Raw genomic sequence first — 22,917 nt, 5'->3', positions numbered from 1 at the left:
ACCTACCATGCATGTTTTGGGGATGTGGGAGAAAACCCACGCAGGCACGGCAAGAACGTGCACGGGCAAGGCCGGATTTGAACCTGGGTCCTCAGGACTGTGAGGCAGCTGTGCTAACCAGTCGTACACTGTGCCGTCTATCATGAAGATTAATCTGTTTAATGTTTTAAAAGTGTGTAGTGTTCCCTTTTCCATGTACCTGGATATAAGTTACTGGTGAAAGCAGGCTTGGAACGTCACAGTAAAAAAATAAATAATAATAAATAAAAAAAGTGGCACATTTCCTAGTAGAAACACAAAAGAACGAATAATGGATCTTAACAATTGGAAACTATATCTACCATGTCTTAAGAGGAAAGATTTTTACATCTACATGTGAATAAAATGCACTTATTAGGAGAATCATGTAAGCATAAACAATGTTTGACATGTGCAAAGAACATGCTTTACTTTCATTAAATGAAGACAACAGCTTTGCCCACCAAGACAGGGAAGAACAAATCACCTAGTTGAATTACCTGCATTCTGTAAAACGACCTACAGGGGGCGGTACTCGCTAGTAAAAAAAAAAAATAATAATAATAATAATAATATATATATATTTTTTAAATCCTCATAGTAATAATTCGTTTATTCATTTTCCGTACTGTTTATCCTCACTAGGGTCGCGGGCGTGCTGGAGCCTATCCCAGCTATCTTCAAGCTATCTTCTAAAAAGGATGCTTGAGTGGAATTCTATATGTAATACCTCTACCTAAATAAAGTTGGATTTAAAAATGAGTAAGTTAAAATCACTTTTTCTCCGTCATCACAGTTGCCCATGGACACACACATAACGAGTATGTGTAGGGCTGAGCCATATGGTCTGGGAATAAAATCTGGGGGGGGCAATAAAAAAATTTACCCTTCGCTTCCATCGTTCTATGCGTGACGTGCACATACGACACACAACGAGGCACTCTAAAACGGCCACGCCAGCGGACTATCTGAGGAAAAAAACGCATTTTTAGAGTATAGTGATAGCTGCGTGTCACAATTGCGCTGCATAAGCACTGATACAAACGACGGTGCTCAAGTTCTTATATTGTGTGGGAGGGGAGACTCATGCCAGACGCCCAAGTGGGTCACCGGGCCCCATTTTAGCCATGCTCAAAAGATCAGGAAAACTGAAACTTTAAAAGTGCTGTACCTCGTAGTAAAGCATCTATTGTCACGTGGCTGTGTGTCCTGTAGAACGTTTTAGAGGACATATGCAGGGCAAACAATAGGACAGAGACAGCAGCACAGTAACATTACAAGAAAACAGACTTGAAGAGAGAAATTGTTACAAATCTTTTATTAAGATAATCATCATTGAATCCATTTGGACATGTTCTCTTGTTTTTACAGTTTGTTAATGTGCAATTACCGTCGATAATGTTGGGTCACAGTTACAGGGCTTCACAAAGTTATTGGCACTTGGAACACAGAAAGAAGAGGTGGACCCGCGCTCTAGGGTTTTAACACGGGCCAAGGAACGAGGGGCCAAGCCAGTACTGCGCGGGTTGTGAACAAGCAGCGCCGTTTCAGGGTAAATATTGTATATAACTCATGCTGTGAGTGTACAACAAACAATCTTACCTCTACGTGTGTCTATGCATTATATACAGTATTCGTCTATACATGTATATATCATATTTATATATGTACCAAGGATCTCCATGCCATGCCACACCTTATCTGTTCAAGTGTGTAGGTCTGCGTGTGTGAGTGTAAACAAATTTTTGGGAGGGGAGACATTTATTTATTTCTTTTTAAATTAAATGAACAAAGAACACTTGTTCTCAAATGTTATAGTTGATGCACGGTAATGACAAAAGGCTGTCACATAAAGATTCACCTTGAAAAGCCCTAAACGAGAGTTTGTATTGGGAGAGCCCACAGCCAAATACTGTACTCTTCCCAGACTGCTGACGTAAAAGCAAGCAAACGCTTCCTTCCTTGGAAAATCGCGCTGATTCACAGCTACTACTGCAGCGCGAGTCAATGAGTCATCAGTTAGAAATGAATCTGGACCAGTCAGTCCATCGGTACGATGCTGAGTCAGGACCTCATTATTAGTCACACGTCTCTAGTCACAAATAATCTTGGTTTTAGGAGTTCGAGAAGATGATGTTATGGGGTGATTCAGTGCAAAACTGAAGGGCATTTCTGTAATTAGGACTAGACTAGAGACATTTAGACAATTAACAGTGAAGGTATGCTGAGAACCTACAAAAGGATGTGTATTGTCTCACTGTTCAGAATTCTGCTGATTGTATGGAACTGATTGTTGATTAATAGGAAGAAATGGCCATGAGATGGAGTGCACGACTTGGTTGCAGTTAGCAGTGGCACTGTTGATTCAGTCTCAACTCGTTTGCGAGTTTGTACAGAAGAACATGACAGCTAATCCCAAAAAGTCTCTAGTCAATGTCAAAACTTTAGAGTTGTGTACTGTACATTCAATTAGGAATGACTACATTCCCTTGATCTATCGAGGGATCAATTAATGCTTTTTTTTAATGCAATTTTTTAATGGGATGGGAGAATGGCTCTGAATGTTCTGAACTCCTGTTTCGATGCCAGCGGCATGAAGCTGATTGGGGGAGTTGTCATAGCTGAAGTCTATGTGGGTGTAGTTCAACTTTCCATAGCTATCTTTTTGCTGCATTTTTGCATTTATTTATGTGTTAAACTGTAAATATGTTATATGACATTTCCATTAGCCTGTCTATGGCATTTCACATTATATGTTAGCAAAAAGCTAGCAGACTTTCATTAGATGAACTTAGATATGGCTTGGTTGAAAATTTTGGTGTTTAAATATACAGTGGTGCCTTGACTCAACTCAACTCACTCGTATCCCAAATCATCTTTCCCCATTGAAATGAATGGAAATACCATTAATCCGTTACAGGCTCCCTGTTTTGTTAATATAGAAAAAAAGAATAGCACTCTGTAGTATTGTACTTTATAAAAACATACAGTAATGACAACAAATTCATTTCTGTCACACTTTGCATCAGTTGAATGGTCTTTTTGGTGCTGCCCACCTTGGCCAACTGGGGGCAGTATAGAACAAAGAGACACATATACTGCAAATGGACGTCTGTACAGTGTAAACGTCTGAACTTGTCTCACCTCCTCGCAGAGGATAAAGAATATATGACTGTGAGTACTGTTATATTGAATGTTTAAATGTGTTGCTGCACTGTTTGTGTTCGAACATCAGTTGCTTAAAGAGTTACATACGAGTTTCCCATTATATGTTAGCATTAGCATTAAGCTAAAGGCTAAGCTATCTGTTTGTTATAAATACACAAAGTGTGATTCTATTTGTTTTGTTTCATTTGACTATAAACTAACTGGGAGTGGCATTAAACAGCTTGAAGCCTCTTGTTTGAAGAAATGTTCACTATTTCACCTGTATCCCAAGGCACCACGATATGTTTAATTCTTGTTTAATATTCTTCTGATTTATGTGTCAGTTTTGCAGTGAACTTCAACTGGGGTTCACTATATTATTTGATATTTTAAAAAGTACCACCGTTCACCTCCCATTTGCAGTGGCGTATGCTCCCAAACCACTATTTATGGAACTACAGTAATCCACTATCAATTCCACACAATCAACTACATCCTTACACAATTATAATCAATACTCTCAAACCTTTCTTTTGTGAAGCCAAATTGTCTGAGGTCATTTAAAAGCAGATAAATAAATGTCAAAATTAAACAAAAAATGTTGGAAGAACAACATGACAGAAGAGTTGTAAGCCAGTGAACATTTGAAACTTGAGTCCCAGCACAACACTGCTGATGCTGTGGAGGTGAACAAGACACCTGGAAGCACAACAGTCTTCAAAAGATCCTGCAGAGGTAAGTGGAGTGCTCGTATGAGGTTTTGTAGTTATTTACTGCTTAATCCCAAAGTACTGCATCTCTGTTTGCACTTTTTTTTTTTTTTTTTTTTTTTTTTTAAATCTCACAACACACATTCTTGTGGTTTCGAAAGGAGGAATAAGGGTGGTTTATAGCTATCATTTGATGCTAATTTAAGTGAGGTTGAGCTGGCCAGGAATGGAAAAAAAGAAGCACGGCAAGCCACTCCCATTTACACTGCACCTGTCGGAGCTTTGAGGGTTTTCCCGAAGACGCACCCACAACGCTTTCAACTTGAATGAGCTCTGATGATCCACACACAAGAGTCAGTAACAAAGTCGTTCAGTAACAGGAACACTGAAATCATCAGTGCGTAGACACGGAGTCTTGACACTTAAAATGGGAACGTGCAGATGTGGGGGTGGGGGGGGGGGGGGGTGTGAATGACAAGTTCTACCTAAATGGGTTCAATTGTGACACAACACTTCTCAATAAGGTGCACGAACCACTGGTTCTTCTCCCTAAGGTGCTAAAACATCCACCCTGACCTCCAAAATAAAAGCCACCAGCTACATGTATAAACTACCGAAACACCCCGATTCTCCTTCTCATACACGCATACGCACAAACACAAAACGTTAAACTGAAGCAATATTGCTTCAGACTTCTCCGTACCTACCGAAATTCTGCTTATTGATTTCCATTGAAAAGGCACATTCCAATATTTCATAAATATTGCCTCTGGGGTTTTTTTTGTACTAAGGTACAAAATGTCACCAGTTTTCCCCCACCCGTAACATGATTTGAATACAAAGCACAGTAGTCGTTTTTTGGGGGCCTTAACTTCCCTGCACATCATTGTCGAAACAGTCAAGCCAGCGGAATCAGTCTCACTGCTTTTGAGCTCTCAAACAGAAGATGAAATGCACATTCCATCAAGCATCTTTTCATTCCATCCTACTGCACCATAAAAATAATAATAAACCATTAAGGGTGTTGCGTTATCATACTTCTTTTTACTGTAAAAAGTACCACTTCTCCTCAATCGTCGCCACCTGCGTCAACACAACGTCGAGAATTGAAAACAATCTCCATCTCCGCTCACTTTGCTCACACGTCACAGCAGGCGTGGGCACGCATACAAATATAGCTTCTCTTCTAAAAATACGACCATCTTTGATAACCTGTTGACCATAACATTTTCATTAGAATCATCTTAGTAAAAAGCTGCTCAAGTCTCTGATCACCGTTCACGCTTGCTAAAAATATAGAAATCAAAGATGGGATATATTTATATAACAGTGCACAGTAAAACACAACAAAGGTAGAGTCGGGCTAAACTATTTGAGGCGGGGCCAAGAAAACTTGATGATTGATGAGTGGATGATGCAGTGGAATGAGGACAAAGTAGTGTTCATATCTTTTTTTTTTTTTTTTTCAAAACATTTACTGGCGCTTTCATTTTCTGTTTCTCTGTGGAACACGAGTAGGCATTCTTGCACTGTAGGGAAAAAATGCCACCGCTTACATTCAATACATACCGCTAATTATGGAAAACTGTCTGAGCATTTATTCGATAATTGATATCCATCTTAAAGTCCATGTACTAGTACGCTCACTTGTAAGACAATTCAAATCACCGCACTTATAGAACGAATGTATTATTTGTAATGTTTTTCCACTACTGCCAGTGCCTAGTGGTGCCTTCCACTACTGTCCGACAATTTTTGCACACTAGAAAGAAACAAGTAGGGCAATTACATGTTACTAGTGAGGTAAAAACTGTGCACTACCTGCACTAATAGTGAACCACAATTATAATTTTATGTCAATATTACTAGTAGCACTCTGTTGTCAACTAGTGAACAGTTTTGCTTCAATAATATGTAGTCTTACTAGTATGCCAAACTTGGAATTTATTCGATATCAAGACTATTGAAGCCGTTTAAGCAGTTATTTGACATCAATATTAGTACTAATAGTAGTGACGTAAAATTCTACTAGTTAATATCTAATACTTCACTAGCAGCACTTGTAGCATGCCTATGTCAACTAGTGCACAGTTCTGCCGCACTCATGACATGTGGTTGTCCTACTAGTATGCCATAGTTGTCCTACTAGTGTGCAGAAATAGAAATGTCATACAGTAGCAAAAGGCAGTAGTGCAAAAAGCGTTACCAGTCAGACACATTCATTCTACAAGTTTGCTGAATTGTTTTACTAGGGAGTAAGAAGGTCATACTAGTACATAGATCTCAAATTGGAAATAAAGGTTAACGAATAAATGCTCAAACAGCTTTATGGAAAGCCATTTGAGCATTTTTATTTGATATTCTTGATTTTCATTTTAAGGTTGTACTAGTAGGCCAAAAGCGGCACTAGTAGTGGAAAAAAAAACTTTACTAGTAAGACACAGTCATTCTAGTAGTGTGCTGAATTCTCTTCATAGGGAGGACAAAGAGTGCCGTAGTACACAGACCTTAAAGGAACAATTTGCTATTTTCAAACAAAAAACACTTTTTAAAACATACAAAAACTGTCAGTATGACATGATAGTAGAATATTATTCAAATTATCATTTAATTTTAATCATTATTTTACCACTGGGCATGGCAGGACAAGAATAGCCAATCAGAGATTGTAGTGACAAGAAGCTTGACCGAATACACTGTCAGTTATTTGCACATGCCCACCGTACACACAGGGGCTCATGGGAACGCACCGCAGCCTCTGACAGAGTAGACTATTGCAATTTCTCGGTCGGATTATTTAACTCCAGTTAGCAACAAAAGCTAAAACCAAGAAATTGGACAGCTCTCTACTTCAAATCAAGGGAAAGATATGTAACACTGGTGTGTGTCCTATACGCAGACGGCTGCATGCCTGAGTTTGGAAAACCACCACTTACGTAACATCACGTTCTCACCGAGTCATCAGGTAAGTTGATGACCTCTCTTATATTTTTAATTGATTGTACATTCCCCAAAACATTTTGTGTAATGGGCGCAGGGGCAGGGAATGTAATGAAGCTGCATTGAAATATTGCTAGCAATTTGAAAACTGCATACTGTCCCTTAAAGCTCGATATCGAATAAATGGAAAGCCGTTTTAGCATTTATTCAATATCTTTTATAATGAGGTACTAGTGCGTGACGTGCCTACTAGTTGGGCCTAGTGCTACTGGTGCAGCAGAGTAGTTTACTAGTAAGGTTTAATTGCATACTAGTAGGCTAAAAGTGGCACTAATAGTGGAAAACACTAGTACATGGACTTCAAGCTGTAGATCAAGGCTATTGAATAAATGCTCAAAGGGTTTTCCATAACTAACTCACTTTCCATGCACCCTACTTCCTCAGGCTCCGCTATCACCTCATACCACCAGCACTACTGGGAATGTACTGAATATGCATCGATGAAGGTGCTTATACACCTTAAAAGGACAAGAAGAGGCAGAGGACAGTCGGGTGCCCTCTCACACTCTCCCTCCCCTCTAGAAGCTCCGTTCTACAGTCTGAAAAGTAAAGCAAAGGTTGTTTCCATGTCCTGGTTACAGCCGTAGCAGTGTAGTATAGACAGTCACATGTGAGAGTGAGGAGGCAAGCACAACTGGGAAATACTGCCGCACGTGTCGCCAGACGTCCCCGAACGCAACGTTCAAAATAACGCTCCCACATCCCCGCTCACACCCGGTAACGATTCACCTGAAGAGCCGCCAGAATCCGCGCCGGCGCCGGCCGAGGCTTCCAAAGAGGCGGGATCAAACGCCGGATCGGCGCCCAGGGTGTCGTCCTCGGCTTTAACGCCGTCGGAGAGGAAGGCGGAGTAGGCGTCGCTTTCGGCGATCAGCAGCTTGAGCTTGGGGATCCAGCTCTTTCGGACCACTCGTCGGGCATTGGTGCACATGTCGGCGGCGATGGCGTTCATCTCGCTCTCTTTGAAGCTGGTGGCAAAGTTCTGGCAGTAAACTGACGCGAGGAAGGGGAAACACAACATTAGTGTGGCCTTTTCTACTGGCATGAACACAATATCAGAAGCACTGACCTGCAGTATATCCAACCATTGTATTTTGTATACCGCTTAACCTCATTTAGGGTAGCTGCTGAGCTGGAACCTATCCCGACTGGCTTTGGGCGTCATATTCACACATATGGATAATTTAGAGCTGTCAATAAACCTAAGATGAATGTTTTTGAGAAGTAGGAGGAAGCCGGACAACCTGGAAAATCCCCGCACAAACACAGGAAGGCCAGAGCCCGGATTCGAACCCCCAGCCTCATAACTGTGAGGAGGATGTGCTATAACCACTCATCCATCATGCCAGCCACACCGGACTACATTTACAAACTAAATTCTAATATTTGTTCCATGAAACTAATTTATTCCCAACAGTCTACAGTTTGTTTTTTTCCTTTCGAAGCATTCCTCTTGGCTGCACTGCTTCGTGCATGTGGCTGTTAGATTTTTGTGTCCCATTAGATTTCAGCCTCTATTTGTTGCCCCCTCAATCTAATCTGCCCACGGCCTTCAGAATCAGTCATGCTGGCCATAGCTTCAACTATATTAATAATGGGATTATTTCTTTTACAAATCAGATTTCAAATTCACCTCACAGGGCCATAGCTGGCCCACAATAACATCAGCATTTTTCCATCATTTGATTGGTTGGTTAGAGCAAAACTTTTTACAGCCAAGTTCAACTAGCAAAATACTCACACAATTAATTTCGCTTTTACTTTTCATGCACGCTTCCTTACAGATCACGTTCCCTATTAGTGGGCCAATAATTCAACAGTTGGTAAATTGTGAATGAATGCTAAATTGTGAATGAATGCTTGGCCGCCACAAGTTTCGAGACGCTAGTAGGACCCGTGATATGAACCAATCAGAGGCAAGTTGTTTTTCATATTTCAATTGGGGAAGATGAGTGATTCAATGAGAGAAAAGCTTATTTACATGTTGTATACGAATGAGAAATCTGCCGATTTCAACTGCGAGACGTAAAAGACAATTCATCTTACATTACTACCTATGTGAAAACTGATATTAGAATAACTTGGAAGTCAACTAGCATCACATAACGGATTGTTTTTAATCGCGAAAGTCCCACTGCAGTTTAGCACAGGCAAACTCCATCTCACAAAGGTTTGCTCACATTTGACTGCATGCAGCACTCTGTTGTCGAGGGGCTTGCGGCTCGGGTCGTTAGTGGATGAGCGGATGCCCGTCCCGCAGCTGTTGGCCAGTGTATTCCTGAGTAAATACATGATTAGAAGGCCAAAATAAACACATATAGATGTGTATCCACTCTTTTGATTAGAGTATCAAAACAAAGAAGTGGCCAGAGGGAACTAACCTGTCAAAGAAGGCAGCCAGCAGCCTCCTCAGCAGCACCTTGTGTCTGGTCCCTGCACTCACATGACAGTTCATCAGCTGGGCTCGGGAAATATAGACAGACGTACCTGGACACACACACATAGAATCGATATAGAAATGACCACCTACCCATTTCAATGTGAGATTTCTTTAGTGCCTCATAATTCCGCAATCTTGTTATTTTTCTTTGTTTTATACATTTTGAATCGCAAATATCTTTTTATCGTTTTCCTCTCCAATTTCCTTGTTGTGTTCTATTCTAATCTATCTTTTGTCTCTACCCTCTCAGTCACATACAAATACTGTATGTTGTCATGCATGAAGCCTCAATGTCTTTGACTCAGAAGCTTAGTCACATTGTTTCATTTTTTAGCATTTCAATGCCAAAATTAAGGCTTAATTGCCTCTCAGTAATTTTGTGATGAATTTAATTAACCCTCCATTCACGTCAATGTTGTAGGCGAAATCTTGATTTAATGTTAGCATGACGTTACGGATGACAGACTTTAGAATTCAAAAACAAACAGTTCATTGTAAAAATTGCAATACAATTTGTACTGACAATCCAGAACCGCTGAAAAGATAAAAGAGTGAGGTCGCCCTGCTGGGCAGAGTGCATCACTCACAACCTTAGTATCTTTGGAGTGCATCCGTTTACCATATAAATTTGACTAAATGTCCTATCTTGTCTGAACAGTTTAGACGAGCATTCAAAAGTTTAGAAGAGTTCAAATTAAGTTCACCTTGTCAAATGTATAGTGCATTTTAGGTTCAACTTGGCATTTCACCCGAAAGCCCAATAGCCCTCACTTTTTGTGAGTCGTGTACATATCGATTAGACGCACGCATACCTGAGACCAGCTCTAGTTTCTCAGCAGGATCTCCTTCCTCATACAGTTTAAGATGACAGCGGTTGCCTATCTGGGCAATAAGCTCTGCCGGGAGACAGGTGAGGTCTCGGCCACGCATGCGCCCCCGTGTCTCCGTATGGTCGGGAAGAGCCTCCACCCGCTCGCCAGCAGCTGAGGAAACATTAGAAGCTAACCACACACCGTTTAAACACAGCTCAGCATTACATTAAATATTCGACAAATGCAAATTTAATCAGATGTCATTGTCCATTACCTACAGCCCCCATGTTGAGCATGCTGTACATGGTGTACATGTTGCAGATTTGTCTGTACTGCTCTTCCGCACTGTCCTCTGTGCCCTCTTCCTCCTCTTCATCATCGTGGTAGCTGATGGGTGAGTCACTAGCGTAGGTACTCATGGTGCCTGGACTGGCGCCCTCTGACATGCCAACACCAGACGCAGAGTTCCCATTGGTGCCTGCACTACCACTAAGCCCGCCACTTGCTACCATGCCAGCCAGGCTTGTCACCGTGGCACCCATACCCATGGCCAGTCCGAGCGCTCCGGGGCTCTGGATGGCACTGCCTCGCACCGCTTCCTGGGAGTAACGCGCTGCCTTTCTAGCGCCCCCTCCTCCACCAGAGCTGCCTCCTCCTCCATCACGGCTGCTGCCACCCTCCCACAAACGCTTGGCGACAGGAGTGCAGACCACTGAATGAGCAGCAACTTCCGGTTGGCTCGCAGGTTGCTCCGTCTTCACCCGTGACACCAACGGTAGAGGCGTCAAACAGGCGGCGGGCCGGGCTGCACTGGTACCAGTCTGTGTTACAGGACTCTGAGGCTCAGATGGTGGCGTCTCCTCTGCGTTAAGACCCTGGGAGTCACAACTGGGGGAGGAAACCTGAATATGAACGTATACAAAAAAAAAATCAGTGTCATCATAAATGAAGACGCTGTACAGTATTCCCCCATTATATCACGATTCATTGTTCACACCCCTGCTATATTGTGGATTTACAGTATAAGCAATTGTTTTTTAAGGGTTTTAAAGTATACAGGCAAGTCCTAACTAAGGGTTGTGCGCATTCAGTGTGGTACCACTTTGTTCCACAATATGCCAGCAACAGGTCTACTGGAAGAGCTGAGGCCTAATTAAGAAGCAAAAAGAACAGGCAGGTTCCCAACTAATCTTCAGCATTAGTCGTTGTTCCCACAGAGCAGATCAAATATACTGTATGCCTATGAATATTGTTGTATGCTCTCTTTTTATGGGTTACTGTTTCGAGTGTTAAAGTAGCAGTTGTTTCGAAGTTTATAAATACCCTAACATCTATGGTAATTTCCGTCAGCCTGTCTATTGCGTTTTGCATTATATGTTAGCATTAGGCTACCAGACTTTCGTTAGACGAAATTATATGGCTGGGTTAAACATTTCCATGATAAAACAAGATTTATTTATTTATTCATTTTGTTTTATGTGTCACTTTTACAGTAAACCCCAGTTGGTAGTGACAAACAGCTTAAAGCAAGCACGCTTTGCTTCTTATTTGGAGAAGTGTGCAAGCGAGAGATTGCCAACTGGCACGAAGGAACATTTTTAAAAGTGTTTAATACTTTTGTGTGTTTTAATACGTTTAAATGCATTTAAGGCATGTGGGAAGGGTAAAAGTATTCAAGAAAATCAATATTGTCTCTCTGTATAACAGACTTACTACTGGTGGGTCTGCATCCCCTTCGATAAAACAGGGGTTTCATTGTATCAAAAGAAATTTGCTTTATTAAGCAGCACCAGAGCCAGTATTACTCGCTTTCTGAATTATGACTCATAGAAGTACATTTTGAAAACCTATTCCCAGTTCTTTCTCCCGTGCTTATACAGAACCCATGCCAGACAGTCTACACAATCTCTAAATAGAAGAGGTGCAAATAAGCTACATATGTATAGGATAATATGTAGATGCCATTTTTTTTTACCTTGAGGAAGAATTCAGTGCCTTTTTCCATGATCTGTTGGATCTGCAGGAAGCCAGCAGTATACATTAGGAGGAACTGGTCCCCCACCGTCATGCTGAGACGGCCTGTGTAGCAGAAGGCCAAAATCTGCTGAAAGCTCTGCGGCTGCACAGCTGGTGGAAGCTCCACCACAGTTGGGCTGGCCTCATTGCTGCTACAGCCTCCACTACTGCCGCTGTTGCTGAAAAGGTCCCGGAAATAAGAACTGCTTGCAGCCAACACGGCACGGTGGGCCTTCAACAAAAGGAGAAGTCTGGTTAGAATTTTTTTTATTTTAAACAAAACACAAAAACAACTTTTAGATGCCCCAACTTTTGGTGCAGTGGTAACCTTCTTTTCCATTTTTTACATTTTCTGAGCCGCTTCTCCTCACTAGGGTCACGGGCGTGCTGGAGCCTATCCCAGCTATCATCGGGCAGGAGGCGGGGTACACCCTGAACTGGTTGCCAGCCAATCGCAGGGTACATACAAACAAACAACCATTCGCACTCACATTCACACCTACGGGCAATTTAGAACCTACCATGCATGTTTTTGGGATGTGAGAGGAAACCGGAGTGCCCGGAGAAAACCCACGCAGAACATGCAAACTCCACACAAGTATGGCCGGGGATTGAACCCCGGTCCTCAGAACTGTGAAGCAGACGCTCTAACCAGTCGAGCACCGTGCCGCTGGTAACCTTCATTTACGAGTTTAATTCATTCAATGACCAAACATTTTTACTTGCACATCAAATAAAAGTTTTCTCATTGAACTGAATTTACATGCCATTAATTAACACTTAGTTGAAGCCCAACTGGGTTGTGGCAATATAAATTAACTTTAATGCAGTGCTACAACTCAGAGGTAAAAAGTGAATTCAGTGAACTTTAGATGGCAAAGTCCAGTATCACAATAGCAAAGCATTAGCAACGGCGTCAGCGCAGCGCTGGCAGTTTGATGATCTTTTCTCAAGACGTCAACCATACTGGTTCCAAACATACTCTGGCATAGTTGACTTTTTAGACCTGAGACTCAAAAGCACTTCACATAAATGCGCATGCCCCATAAAACAAAATACCTAGAGCTTATTGGTTCTTGTTGAGCTATCTGAGCATGTAAACAGGAATGTAGTAGAAACAGCAAATGTAAACGTGTAATGCAGAGATACCGAAGTGCTAACTTTCCTAGCCTGTGTCCTAACTTGCATAACTCACTCTATTCGTGTGTAAGGTATGCTCTCAAAGAATACAATAATCAATTTCTCAATGTTCTTATAGTCTGTTTCCATGTTTGTCCTTCAAACAGTTTTAAACTGATCCTATTTTTAGTTTTTACTAATCTTTATTTTTAATTATTCTCATCCATAAGTGAAACTTTTAAAAGGAATAAAATCACAGCCCTACCTTGAAGGCATGCCCCTTAACCACCACCGAGACATCACAGTAGAGGCCCTGCAGCCGCTGCTCATTCAGACACTCTAAAACGTTGTTGCCAAAGTTTGGGATCGCCATCTGGAGGGTCTGGGCCATGGTGCGCAAATGCACACCAACAAAGGCTCTGTTTGGGAAAAGACACAAAAATGCATATGATTTTTAATGCATACAAGTGAAACTGCAGTCATATAAAATGGGTGTTTGATTTTTAATGAGTGCATATATTTTGTCTGTGAGCAGTAGCCTCTGTAGAGGTGCAAAGCAGTCAATTAAAACAACGCGATTCGTTAACACTGAATTTTGAGTTCCCTCTATCAACTGGATCATGGGGATTATGGGGAAACTGGGCAGCTTTGGCAAAGAGTTGCTCACTCCGAGTTAACGTGCTCTTACACAGGTGACACTGCTTCATCCATTCATGCATGAGTCAACATCAGTACATTTTCTGATTATCAGTTACAGACTGCAAACAACCACAGATGTGCCAGCACGCGGCCCGCCCCCACCACCCCCTAGTACCAGTCCCCCAGTGGACCCTGAATGAGATGTGAGTGTGCCCAATGTGCAGAGTATGTACAGTGAGAGTACCAAAAATGTGCAGAGTGTGTGAAGTAAGAGGCTATACTCCTGCGGGTCCAGCCCGGCTAGCCGGCAGACCACAGAGAAAAGGGAGGAAGCCCCTCCCCACCCTACAGAGATAGATATATATATAGCTCTTTTTCACCAATCGCTGGTGGGCCTGGAACGTAATCCCCCCACGAAAATGGGGATTCACTGTACATTTGCTATCTGGCACACACAATTCTTCACACGGTCTTACTGGCCCATGAAATTACTATATTTCTTCAAGATTTGGTGAATAATCTACATTCCATTAATCCTATACGTCACGTCGGCCTCTCAGGAGCCGTCACTGCCAGAGCTCAATGAAAGCCTGTTTTATGTTCTGTCTTCTATGAGCCATAAAATCCAGTGTCCTAAGATAACTAGGTCATGTGCTGTTATTCACTGCGCGTGTGTGTGTGGCTTCGACAAACAGCACATAGCATGATTTTATTCACTGTACACCAAACATCGAAAAGCAAACACCCCTTTTACAGTACTGCATCCTTTCAAAGCCAGTCGGTTATTGTAATTTAAGTGAATAAATATTTTTTTTCACTGCATATGAGCACTCAAGGCATTGCATTTCTGTGGGATCGAATCTAAAAATCATGTGAACATATATGTATAGTATTTAATGAAAGAAGTTCTGTCACCTTATTAAATATGTATCTCAAAGGTCCCCTCTCATTGGAATCCACTTTTTCTATTTTATGCACAGCATAGATCAAAAATTAGTCTGTGACATGTTTTAAGTTTGACATATATGCAGTTTGTCGATGGAATGTAAAAGTCAGTCAACGGCATAAGGTTTGCAAATGGGTGGATTTTAAATCGCTGACATTGTGACATAGTTTTGTCAATTCATATTTAAGTAACTGCCCACTTTGTGTTTGGGACCCAACCACTCAACTCAGCTGAGTGGCAACATGGCATTTCCGGGTTTTAAGGGAGCAAGTCTAAGCCGCTGTCGAGCCATAAAAATACAGTCTATGAAGTATACATATGTTGTGTTTTTACAACAATAACTATATTCATAATTTATGACGCAAGAGTGGTGGCTGAAATGCCAAAGCTTGCATTCATTGTCACCAGCGATGATCATCTCGACAGGTTCAATTCAAAACAATGGGAGCGGAAGACGAGCTCAAAATATCTCCCTCTTTTTATTCTCATCCACCTTTCAGCTTGATGAATTGTGCTCCACGATGATAGTAACGGGCGACGGGCATCCCGCCGGGCGCCGTAGCTGCTCGTTTTCCGGTGATTTACGATTTACGCTCAATCCAATCCACGAATTATAAAAATGTAGCAGTTGAAACAGTTGGATTAAGCGTGGGTTGATTGGTCAGACCTGTAGAGTGGTGACACAGGGATGACGTCCTAAAAAGGCGACTTATGTTATGCTCATCATTTGTGAGCTGAGTTCAATAAACAGTCTGTACAGTGTGCATGCGCTGTAAGAGCGTACGAGTTTATAAATTTGTGTTTGACAAGAGTAACTTTAGATGCCCTAAACAAACATGTTATGAACACTGAATAACGATTAATGTAGTGTAACTGCATCAATGCTACAAAGTTTGCAGTAGCATTTTTACAGTACCTTAAATACTCATTTACGACACTCCTAGAGGAGCATGGATGTAAACAATATGCTACACGCAGAGAGTTTAACAGAGAAAAAGTGGAAACAGAGCCCAAAGACGTTGGGTGCCAAAAACAGGGAACCGTAATTTCATGTTTGGTTTTAAAAAGTGAGACACTCGCCACAAAAATGGTAATCTGTAATACATGTGGCCAACAAATTGTTACAAAGTAAAACACTGTTACATCAAAACCACAGAGGGATGACAAGAAAAAAAGGACATTGCACAGTACTGTAACAGTACATACAGTAGTTACATGTAAGATATCATGTCTCAAGCATTAAAGAGTTCACCAGCGTGTCTTTCTATCTCTCAACCTGTGAAACACATGAAACAAAATGTTTAAAAAATAAAAAGCAACAACGTACTGTGAAAATGAGTTTCATGTCTGAACAAGCTGACAAACTTGTTTTCCTCAAACTCAACCTCTGAAACGGTTCATTTATTACCACTTTTACTGGTTTAATGGTAGGCATACTTGAGCGTTACTTGAAGCACTGTGTTTATTTATTTCAATTCTTTGCACTTTATTGCTTTCCCTGAAAACTGTGCACTGCCAGATTTTTGAATAGTATTTTTTCACTCGATATTTGTGTTTTACTGTATTTCTGATTTTTCTTTTCAATTCAATTCATCATGTCTTCTATATACAATGTGTTTTACCAATAAATGTAGAAATAGTAAGACATTATTTTTTATTCATTTCCTGTATAATGTTAAGGAAAAATACTATATTGTAATATATATCGTTATTGGGAAATAAAATTGGCTTGAGTGGGGTAGAACATTTTTTACATAACACACAGCACTGCAAGGAAATACTTATGTATCCAACTATTGTTCAATTAATGTTCAGGGATTTGGTGAAAAGAAATGCTTGTAATATATTTTAAAAGTGAAGTTGAAATTTCAGTGCAGATTTTCTGCCAAAATTAAAAGAACATACCCATTCAATCAATAAATATGAAGTAGACACACTTAATTTGCTTTAGTGAAGGACATAAAATGATGCAAAACTCAGTCTAGTTAATGTCATGGCATGGACTTGCATGGCTTTTTTTCTGGGACTGGCTCACTAATCATCATGTAACACATGGTGGCAGCAGCAAAATCCACAGAAATATTCTGTCTGCCCATTTAAAGAAAGATGCAACCAAACTAATTACGAGCTCCTTTTTCAAGCAACAATATAATGACCCAAAACACACTGCGGAGTTCATTAGAGGCAAGAAGTGGGAGGTTTGAGATTGGCCAAGTCTTCCAGACTTAAACCCAATAGAGCATGGATTTTAGCTTTTTGAGGAGAGACTGGAGTTAGTACCCGACCCCCTCAAAAAAAAAAAACAGAGAAGCTGCAGTGAAAGCATCACAAAAGAATACAAAACTTTAGTTATGACAATTAGTCACAGGCTGCTGTTATTAGAAGCAAACACATTAGAACTAAACATTCAGTTTTATTCACTTAATCCAGTTTCAATCTATCCAATACTTTTTTTTTTTTTTTACATAAAAATGTGGTGTTTTGTTAACAATGCCATCTTCAAATTTGTGTATCAAATGCTGATGTAAATACCTGGAAATAAGAGCTGAAATGACCCCTTGTCTCATATTCATCTTTTAATGTCAAACCCAAACAAAATTAATCTGTGGTGGGAATGACCAGTAAAGCCTGGTGAGAGCAGTTCCATCATATCCACAGCCTTTCATTTGGGACTTCGCCAAGCTCCAGGGTAAAGAGAAATGCTCTCTTTGTCTCACTTGAGCTCCCTCTCCCTCATACTAAAACACAGATGCGCACACACCAACTCAAACAAACCCACAAAAGGCACACTGACTCGCACACAGACAATACAGCTTGTTTACGGATTGGCGAGCCGCAGTGAGCACACATGCTTGCACATGAAGACACACAAACACAGGGTTTGGAGAGGAGGGGGCAGCGGGTTTGCACAGTTTGCTCTGACAGTGAAAGAGATGTGACTGATGCGTCTTTATGCACCAAGGAGGGGCAACCGAGTCTTGGAGAGAAGAGAGGGATCACCCCAGGTCGCCCTTCCGTTATACACCAAGTGCTCAGAATGCCATTGAACTGAAAATCACTGTAAAGCTAAACCAGGCTTGCTGGGGAAGTGGGTCAAACATGAAGCACACTTAAGACCTTTCCATCATGTCTCGTGAATGACTTGCATGCTTTTGTCCAAGCAGTACATTTGGTGTTGTGACAGCAAGCACAGCCCATTTCGACTGCTGGACTGTGGAGTCATTGCTGCAGCTGGCACACAATGCTGACTTTCTGCAGGCATTTCCTGGTTCTCGTGTGCCCGTGTCTGCATGGCTATGCCGCCCGCATCAACTTAGGGCAGACGTGTCTGGTTAGTCCTGCATTCAAAAACCTGCATACAGTATTTCATTACTATTGAGACATCCTCAGTTAACATTTGCACTGATGTGTTTTCACCGAAAGGGATGCTGGGTAAATCGGGGCACACGAGGACTCCGCACGGTGCCAGGGTCTCTCGACTGTCGGCTGGCACCGGAGGCGACGCGGGGAAGGCGGCGAGGGCTGGCAGCGAGACCCCGGCGAGCGTGAGCTTGTCCCCGGCTGCTGACGTGCGGTCACATTGCCGCACTCCGAATTGTGGCCAAAAAGCCGCCCGCTCGTCAGTCTTAATTCGTCCCGACAGTCTCGTGGGACTTGAAAGAGACGTTTATCGTCCGCAGCGGGCCTGTCGAGGTGGCTAACGGCTAATGCTAACTGTGAAATAATTCGGGCGCACCATCCAGCTCGTGCACACTCAATCCAACAAATAGCAAACAATTCCACGACGGTCCACACTCCTTGACGCACAAACACACAGGCGGGCTACTTACTGTCAACGCGGGCGAGGTAGCTCGGCTGCGACGTCGCTTATCAAGGACCCAAATGTGGCTTATTTAAATATTTTGGTGATGGGGGAAATCGCTCCCCCTGCCAGTCTCCATTCTACCGACATCAACAGGTCATCCCGGGACACGCAGCAGCTGAGCGAGAGCCAGACGGAACCAGTGCGGCAGGGAGCGGGAGCGGGGGCGGGGGGTGGTGGTGGGCGGGGGAGGGCGCACAACAACCAGCAATTCTTCCCAAGTGCTGCTAGCGAGGGCTGACTTGACGCACACCTGACGGCCGCCGCATTTTGACATGTTTGTGACAAAAGAGCAAGTTGCCAAGCGAGCATTTGCAGCCTCGCTTAATGAGCGAGGCGGCGGGCGAGCAGGGGGGGAGTCGAGGCAAACCGGACTCGTCCCCTACTTCCCCCCGAACTTTAAATGTCCCGTATCAGCCGGATTCTTCATTATCATCGTCGTCGTCGTCACCAACCTTGACGTGAAGCGCAGACTGGCCCTCCCACACTTAATTCGCCCTCCCCTCTCCGCCTTCCTCCTCTGCCGCCGCCGCTGGATCCTGAGACGACCCCCACAACTTCCCCACCCAACCTCCCGCACACGAGACACTCGCTCGCCCCTCTTCCTCTGGAACTCGACACCGATCGCCGGTGACTGCGGAACACTGGAGCGTAGCGCCGAGTTGATGAAGACGAGCGCGGCATTCGGTCGCATGACTGCCATGGGTGGGAGAATTGGGAGCGAGCGGATCATCGTGCCAAGAGCCGAAATTTGATTTGGAGAGCCTCTAGTTTTGCCAATACTCAGAATTTGCAAGTACTCACACTCAAGTAGAAGTACAAATATTTGTGGAAATAAAGACTGGTTAAAATAGTACAGATTCAACCCCCCCCCCCCCCCCCAAAAAAAAAAAGTACAGAATCTGAAATGTATGGAACCATATTTGCCACACTAAGGCTTCCCACTACTGCCAGTCTGTCAATAATAGTGATTATTCATACACCAACAAAAAAGTCATTGTGCAACTCTGGTAATGTTGTTCATATTACTCTATAGTCAGCCTGGCGTGTCTTTACCCATGTCATATTTTTAATCTCAAAAGGTGGCACAGTCCACTACAAGAGCAGACTGGGTTGATTTACAAAAAAATATATATTTTTTTTTAACCTCAACGCTGCAAACTGAGATGCCCAACAGATGTTCATTGTTTCTGTGACAGTGACAATTAAGTTCTATTCTTCTGTGACAGCGACGTATAGTGACATTCAGAACAATTAAATGATCCTCCACTAGAGGGCTGAAGGTGCACAAATAATCTCTGTATCCACTTTTTATGACATTTTTATTTGGTAAAATGCCTTGACATTTTTTCTTCTACTGTAAAATATGGGCGTTGGCTCAATGAAGGTTGGGAAACCCACACCAAAATAAATAAATAAGTAAACTTGTACACTTTGGATTTACTGTGTAATCTGGTTTATTATTTTGGGATTCCAAAACACTGGAAGAACAATAAATAAACTACCTTAAGCCAAACATTAAATTTTTCTATGTTGCTCCACAACACTCCAGGCTCTGTTGACTGTCAATTGCTCTTTCTATGCAAGGTGTGTGTAGATTTCTGATTTTTGAAGAGTTCTATACTTATAATAATGTCGTAATACTTAAATATGTATATTGGCGTCAATCAAGAGGAAATTAAAACATCTGATCCAAATTTCAAGTGTCACATAAAAATGTCAAAACAGAGAGGGTGGATATCGGGTGGTCAGTGAGTCATTGCATAATCTGTGTACAAACTTTCATTTCAATGAAGGTGGGATGTGTAAAACATCAATTAAAAAGAAAACATGATTTTCAAATCCCGTTCAACCTTTATACAATTGCAATATGCAATTACAAGCGGCAAGGCCGAAACATCAATTCACATGGGCGCCGCCGCATTAAAAACCGACATAATTGCTTAAACGATAACAACGGGTGGCCTCAGGTACACTGAGGAAAACTACTGTCAGTTAACACAATCAATCACTATATCTACAGATGCAACTCTTTAAGCAAAGCGAAAGCCATATACCATATGAAGAGCGTCCAGAAGCAATTCGTCCATCCCAGGGTCTGAATTCACCTGGGATGGATGGACACAAAAGAGAAAAAAAATACTGTGCTCTGATGCGTCCACTTTGTTGTTGTTGGAAATTGTGTGGTAAACATGTCCCTGTCCCAGCTTTTTGGGTGTTGTCACCATTAAATAAACAATCAAGTTTTGCTATTGAACACTAAATAAAACATATTGCGTTTGAAGTATATTTGAGATGGGTTTGCCGAATTGCCAAATCAATAACATTTTGATACATTTCAGCATGCACCCCAAGACCACAGCACGGCCCCACTAAAATTCCGAGTGTGTGTGTGTTTGCGTGCGTGTGTGTATGTGTGTGTGTGTACACAAGAGGTCATCAACCTTTTTGGAACTGAGTGCTGCTTTTTGGGTACTGCTTAATGCAATGGGCTACCACACTGATAAATCTCCGAAGTAACAAATTTGCACAAATTACTTTTATTTTATTATTCATAAATAATGATTTTTACCTTAGACACTGATCATGATAATGATGTCTCACAATTATTGTGGTCAAAGATAAATATATGCAAAAAATGTATTTCGATAAATCTCAGCAAGTGTTTACATTTTTATATGATCACTTCCACAACATCCCTAGAAAATCACAATGTCCCACTAGCTAATTTTAGAACAGGAATGTGGGCCACTCATGCCATCCTTTGTGGATACCTGGTGCCCAGGGGCACTGGTGACCGCTTATGTACACTCTGTACAGTATAATCGAACAGTTTTCCAAACCTTTTCAGCGCAAGACCTTCTCGGTGTTTCGCCACAGGATTCATACGGTTTTATTATTTATGTATTTATTTTCAGAATTACAGATATGCCAGGGCCCCCAAAACACCTGTCTTATTGATATTGGTTCAAAACAAACTTTGACTTGCATATGCCACGTTGACATAAGAGCCCTTAATGTTGGTCACTGTACACTTTGCGAAACCTTTCTCAGTTGGACATTTTACATTAGTCTCCATAGAGAAACATTATGTGAGTGTCTTGTTTTTTTCCGTTTCTATCTTGACACAGTAAGATGGACAATCAAGATATATATTTTTTTAATCCCTTGTTCTGAGTATGGGACAATATAGTGGTCATAGACAGTGACCCAGTCACAGGCACCCTGGTAGGCCTGATGCCATGCTTCCCAACTGCCGGCCCCTTGGCAGTTAGGTTGGCATCCGTGTGCTACGTCCACATCCCAGCAACAGCGTCACCGATTTGGGCTGGCTCTCTCAAGTCCCCAGCCAATCACACACAGAAAGAGCCTAATAATTCCAGAGGTAGCCAATAGTGGTCCTGGGTGCACTGAGTGTCATCCCTCCCTGATAGAAATTCCTTAAACCCACCATATACACAAAACACAGACAGTGTATACAGAGTAGGAGTGTGCACATACTTGTGTTTACATACTTGCGTGTTGGAAAGAAGGGATGAAAGCAATCTTTTTACTTTCTGTTGTATGTTTCCATACTCCTGAGGACGTTATTTTCTATTTTGCCTCTCCAGTCCTTTCTGTCTCATAAAGCTTTAAAATGCTGCAGTTCGAGCTTTGGCCTCCTCTAGTGGTCAATGGGAATAACTGTGGGTGCGGTTTCTGTTAAATTGCTGTTAGTTTGCCGTTATTGACTATATCAAAAACAACAACAAATACAACATTTTAACATTATTTTGTCATCACCCATGGCTGATTTAAGCCAAAAGAATATATTAAGCTCACTTTTTTTGTATCCATTCATTTTTTTTGTACTGCTGTACGTGTTCTGGGGTACAGTGGGGCCTGATGCCTAACCCAGTAGACATAAAGTGAAAGGCGCACAGCACCTTTGACTGGTCATCAGTCAGTCTCAGCTTTGGTGAATGGGAAATAAGTGGAAATTGATTCAACACCAGAGGCACCAAAGTCAGCTATGTGAAGCACTACACTACTAAATGGCCTAAATCAGATAATGGCCAGTAAGAGCCATGTTGATGTATTTTATGTCATGTATCGCCTAAAAGCATTTAGTAAGTGTCCAATCAGATTGCTCTGATGTCATCTTGATATCTGTGAATTGCTATGATATGCTTTGATTTATTAACTACCACTCTTTTTCATTATATTTA

At 41.9% G+C, this 22,917-nt stretch overlaps 1 protein-coding gene across 2 annotated transcripts; it reads right to left on the bottom strand.

Moving 5' to 3' along the window:
* Window positions 1-1,358: 1,358 nt before the first annotated feature.
* nacc1a (nucleus accumbens associated 1, BEN and BTB (POZ) domain containing a) lies at window positions 1,359-19,249 on the bottom strand. 2 transcript variants are annotated; one of them, XM_061699916.1, is made up of 8 exons: window positions 18,678-19,249; window positions 13,528-13,681; window positions 12,103-12,375; window positions 10,402-11,029; window positions 10,128-10,316; window positions 9,257-9,362; window positions 9,056-9,153; window positions 1,359-7,868 (listed from the first exon to the last, which is right to left on the bottom strand). In XM_061699916.1, exons 2-8 carry the CDS (start codon window positions 13,651-13,653, stop codon window positions 7,558-7,560), a joined length of 1,731 nt encoding a protein of 576 aa, XP_061555900.1. In that variant the 5' UTR covers window positions 13,654-13,681; window positions 18,678-19,249; the 3' UTR covers window positions 1,359-7,557. The 2 variants fall into 2 exon arrangements, with proteins under 2 accessions (XP_061555900.1, XP_061555901.1); XM_061699917.1 differs by having other exon boundaries at window positions 10,128-10,298; window positions 18,678-19,248.
* Window positions 19,250-22,917: the final 3,668 nt, after the last annotated feature.

This window comes from Phycodurus eques, chromosome 16, assembly GCF_024500275.1.
Source record: "Phycodurus eques isolate BA_2022a chromosome 16, UOR_Pequ_1.1, whole genome shotgun sequence".
Lineage (NCBI taxonomy): Eukaryota > Metazoa > Chordata > Actinopteri > Syngnathiformes > Syngnathidae > Phycodurus > Phycodurus eques.
This window is presented reverse-complemented; position numbering and strand designations above follow the sequence as displayed.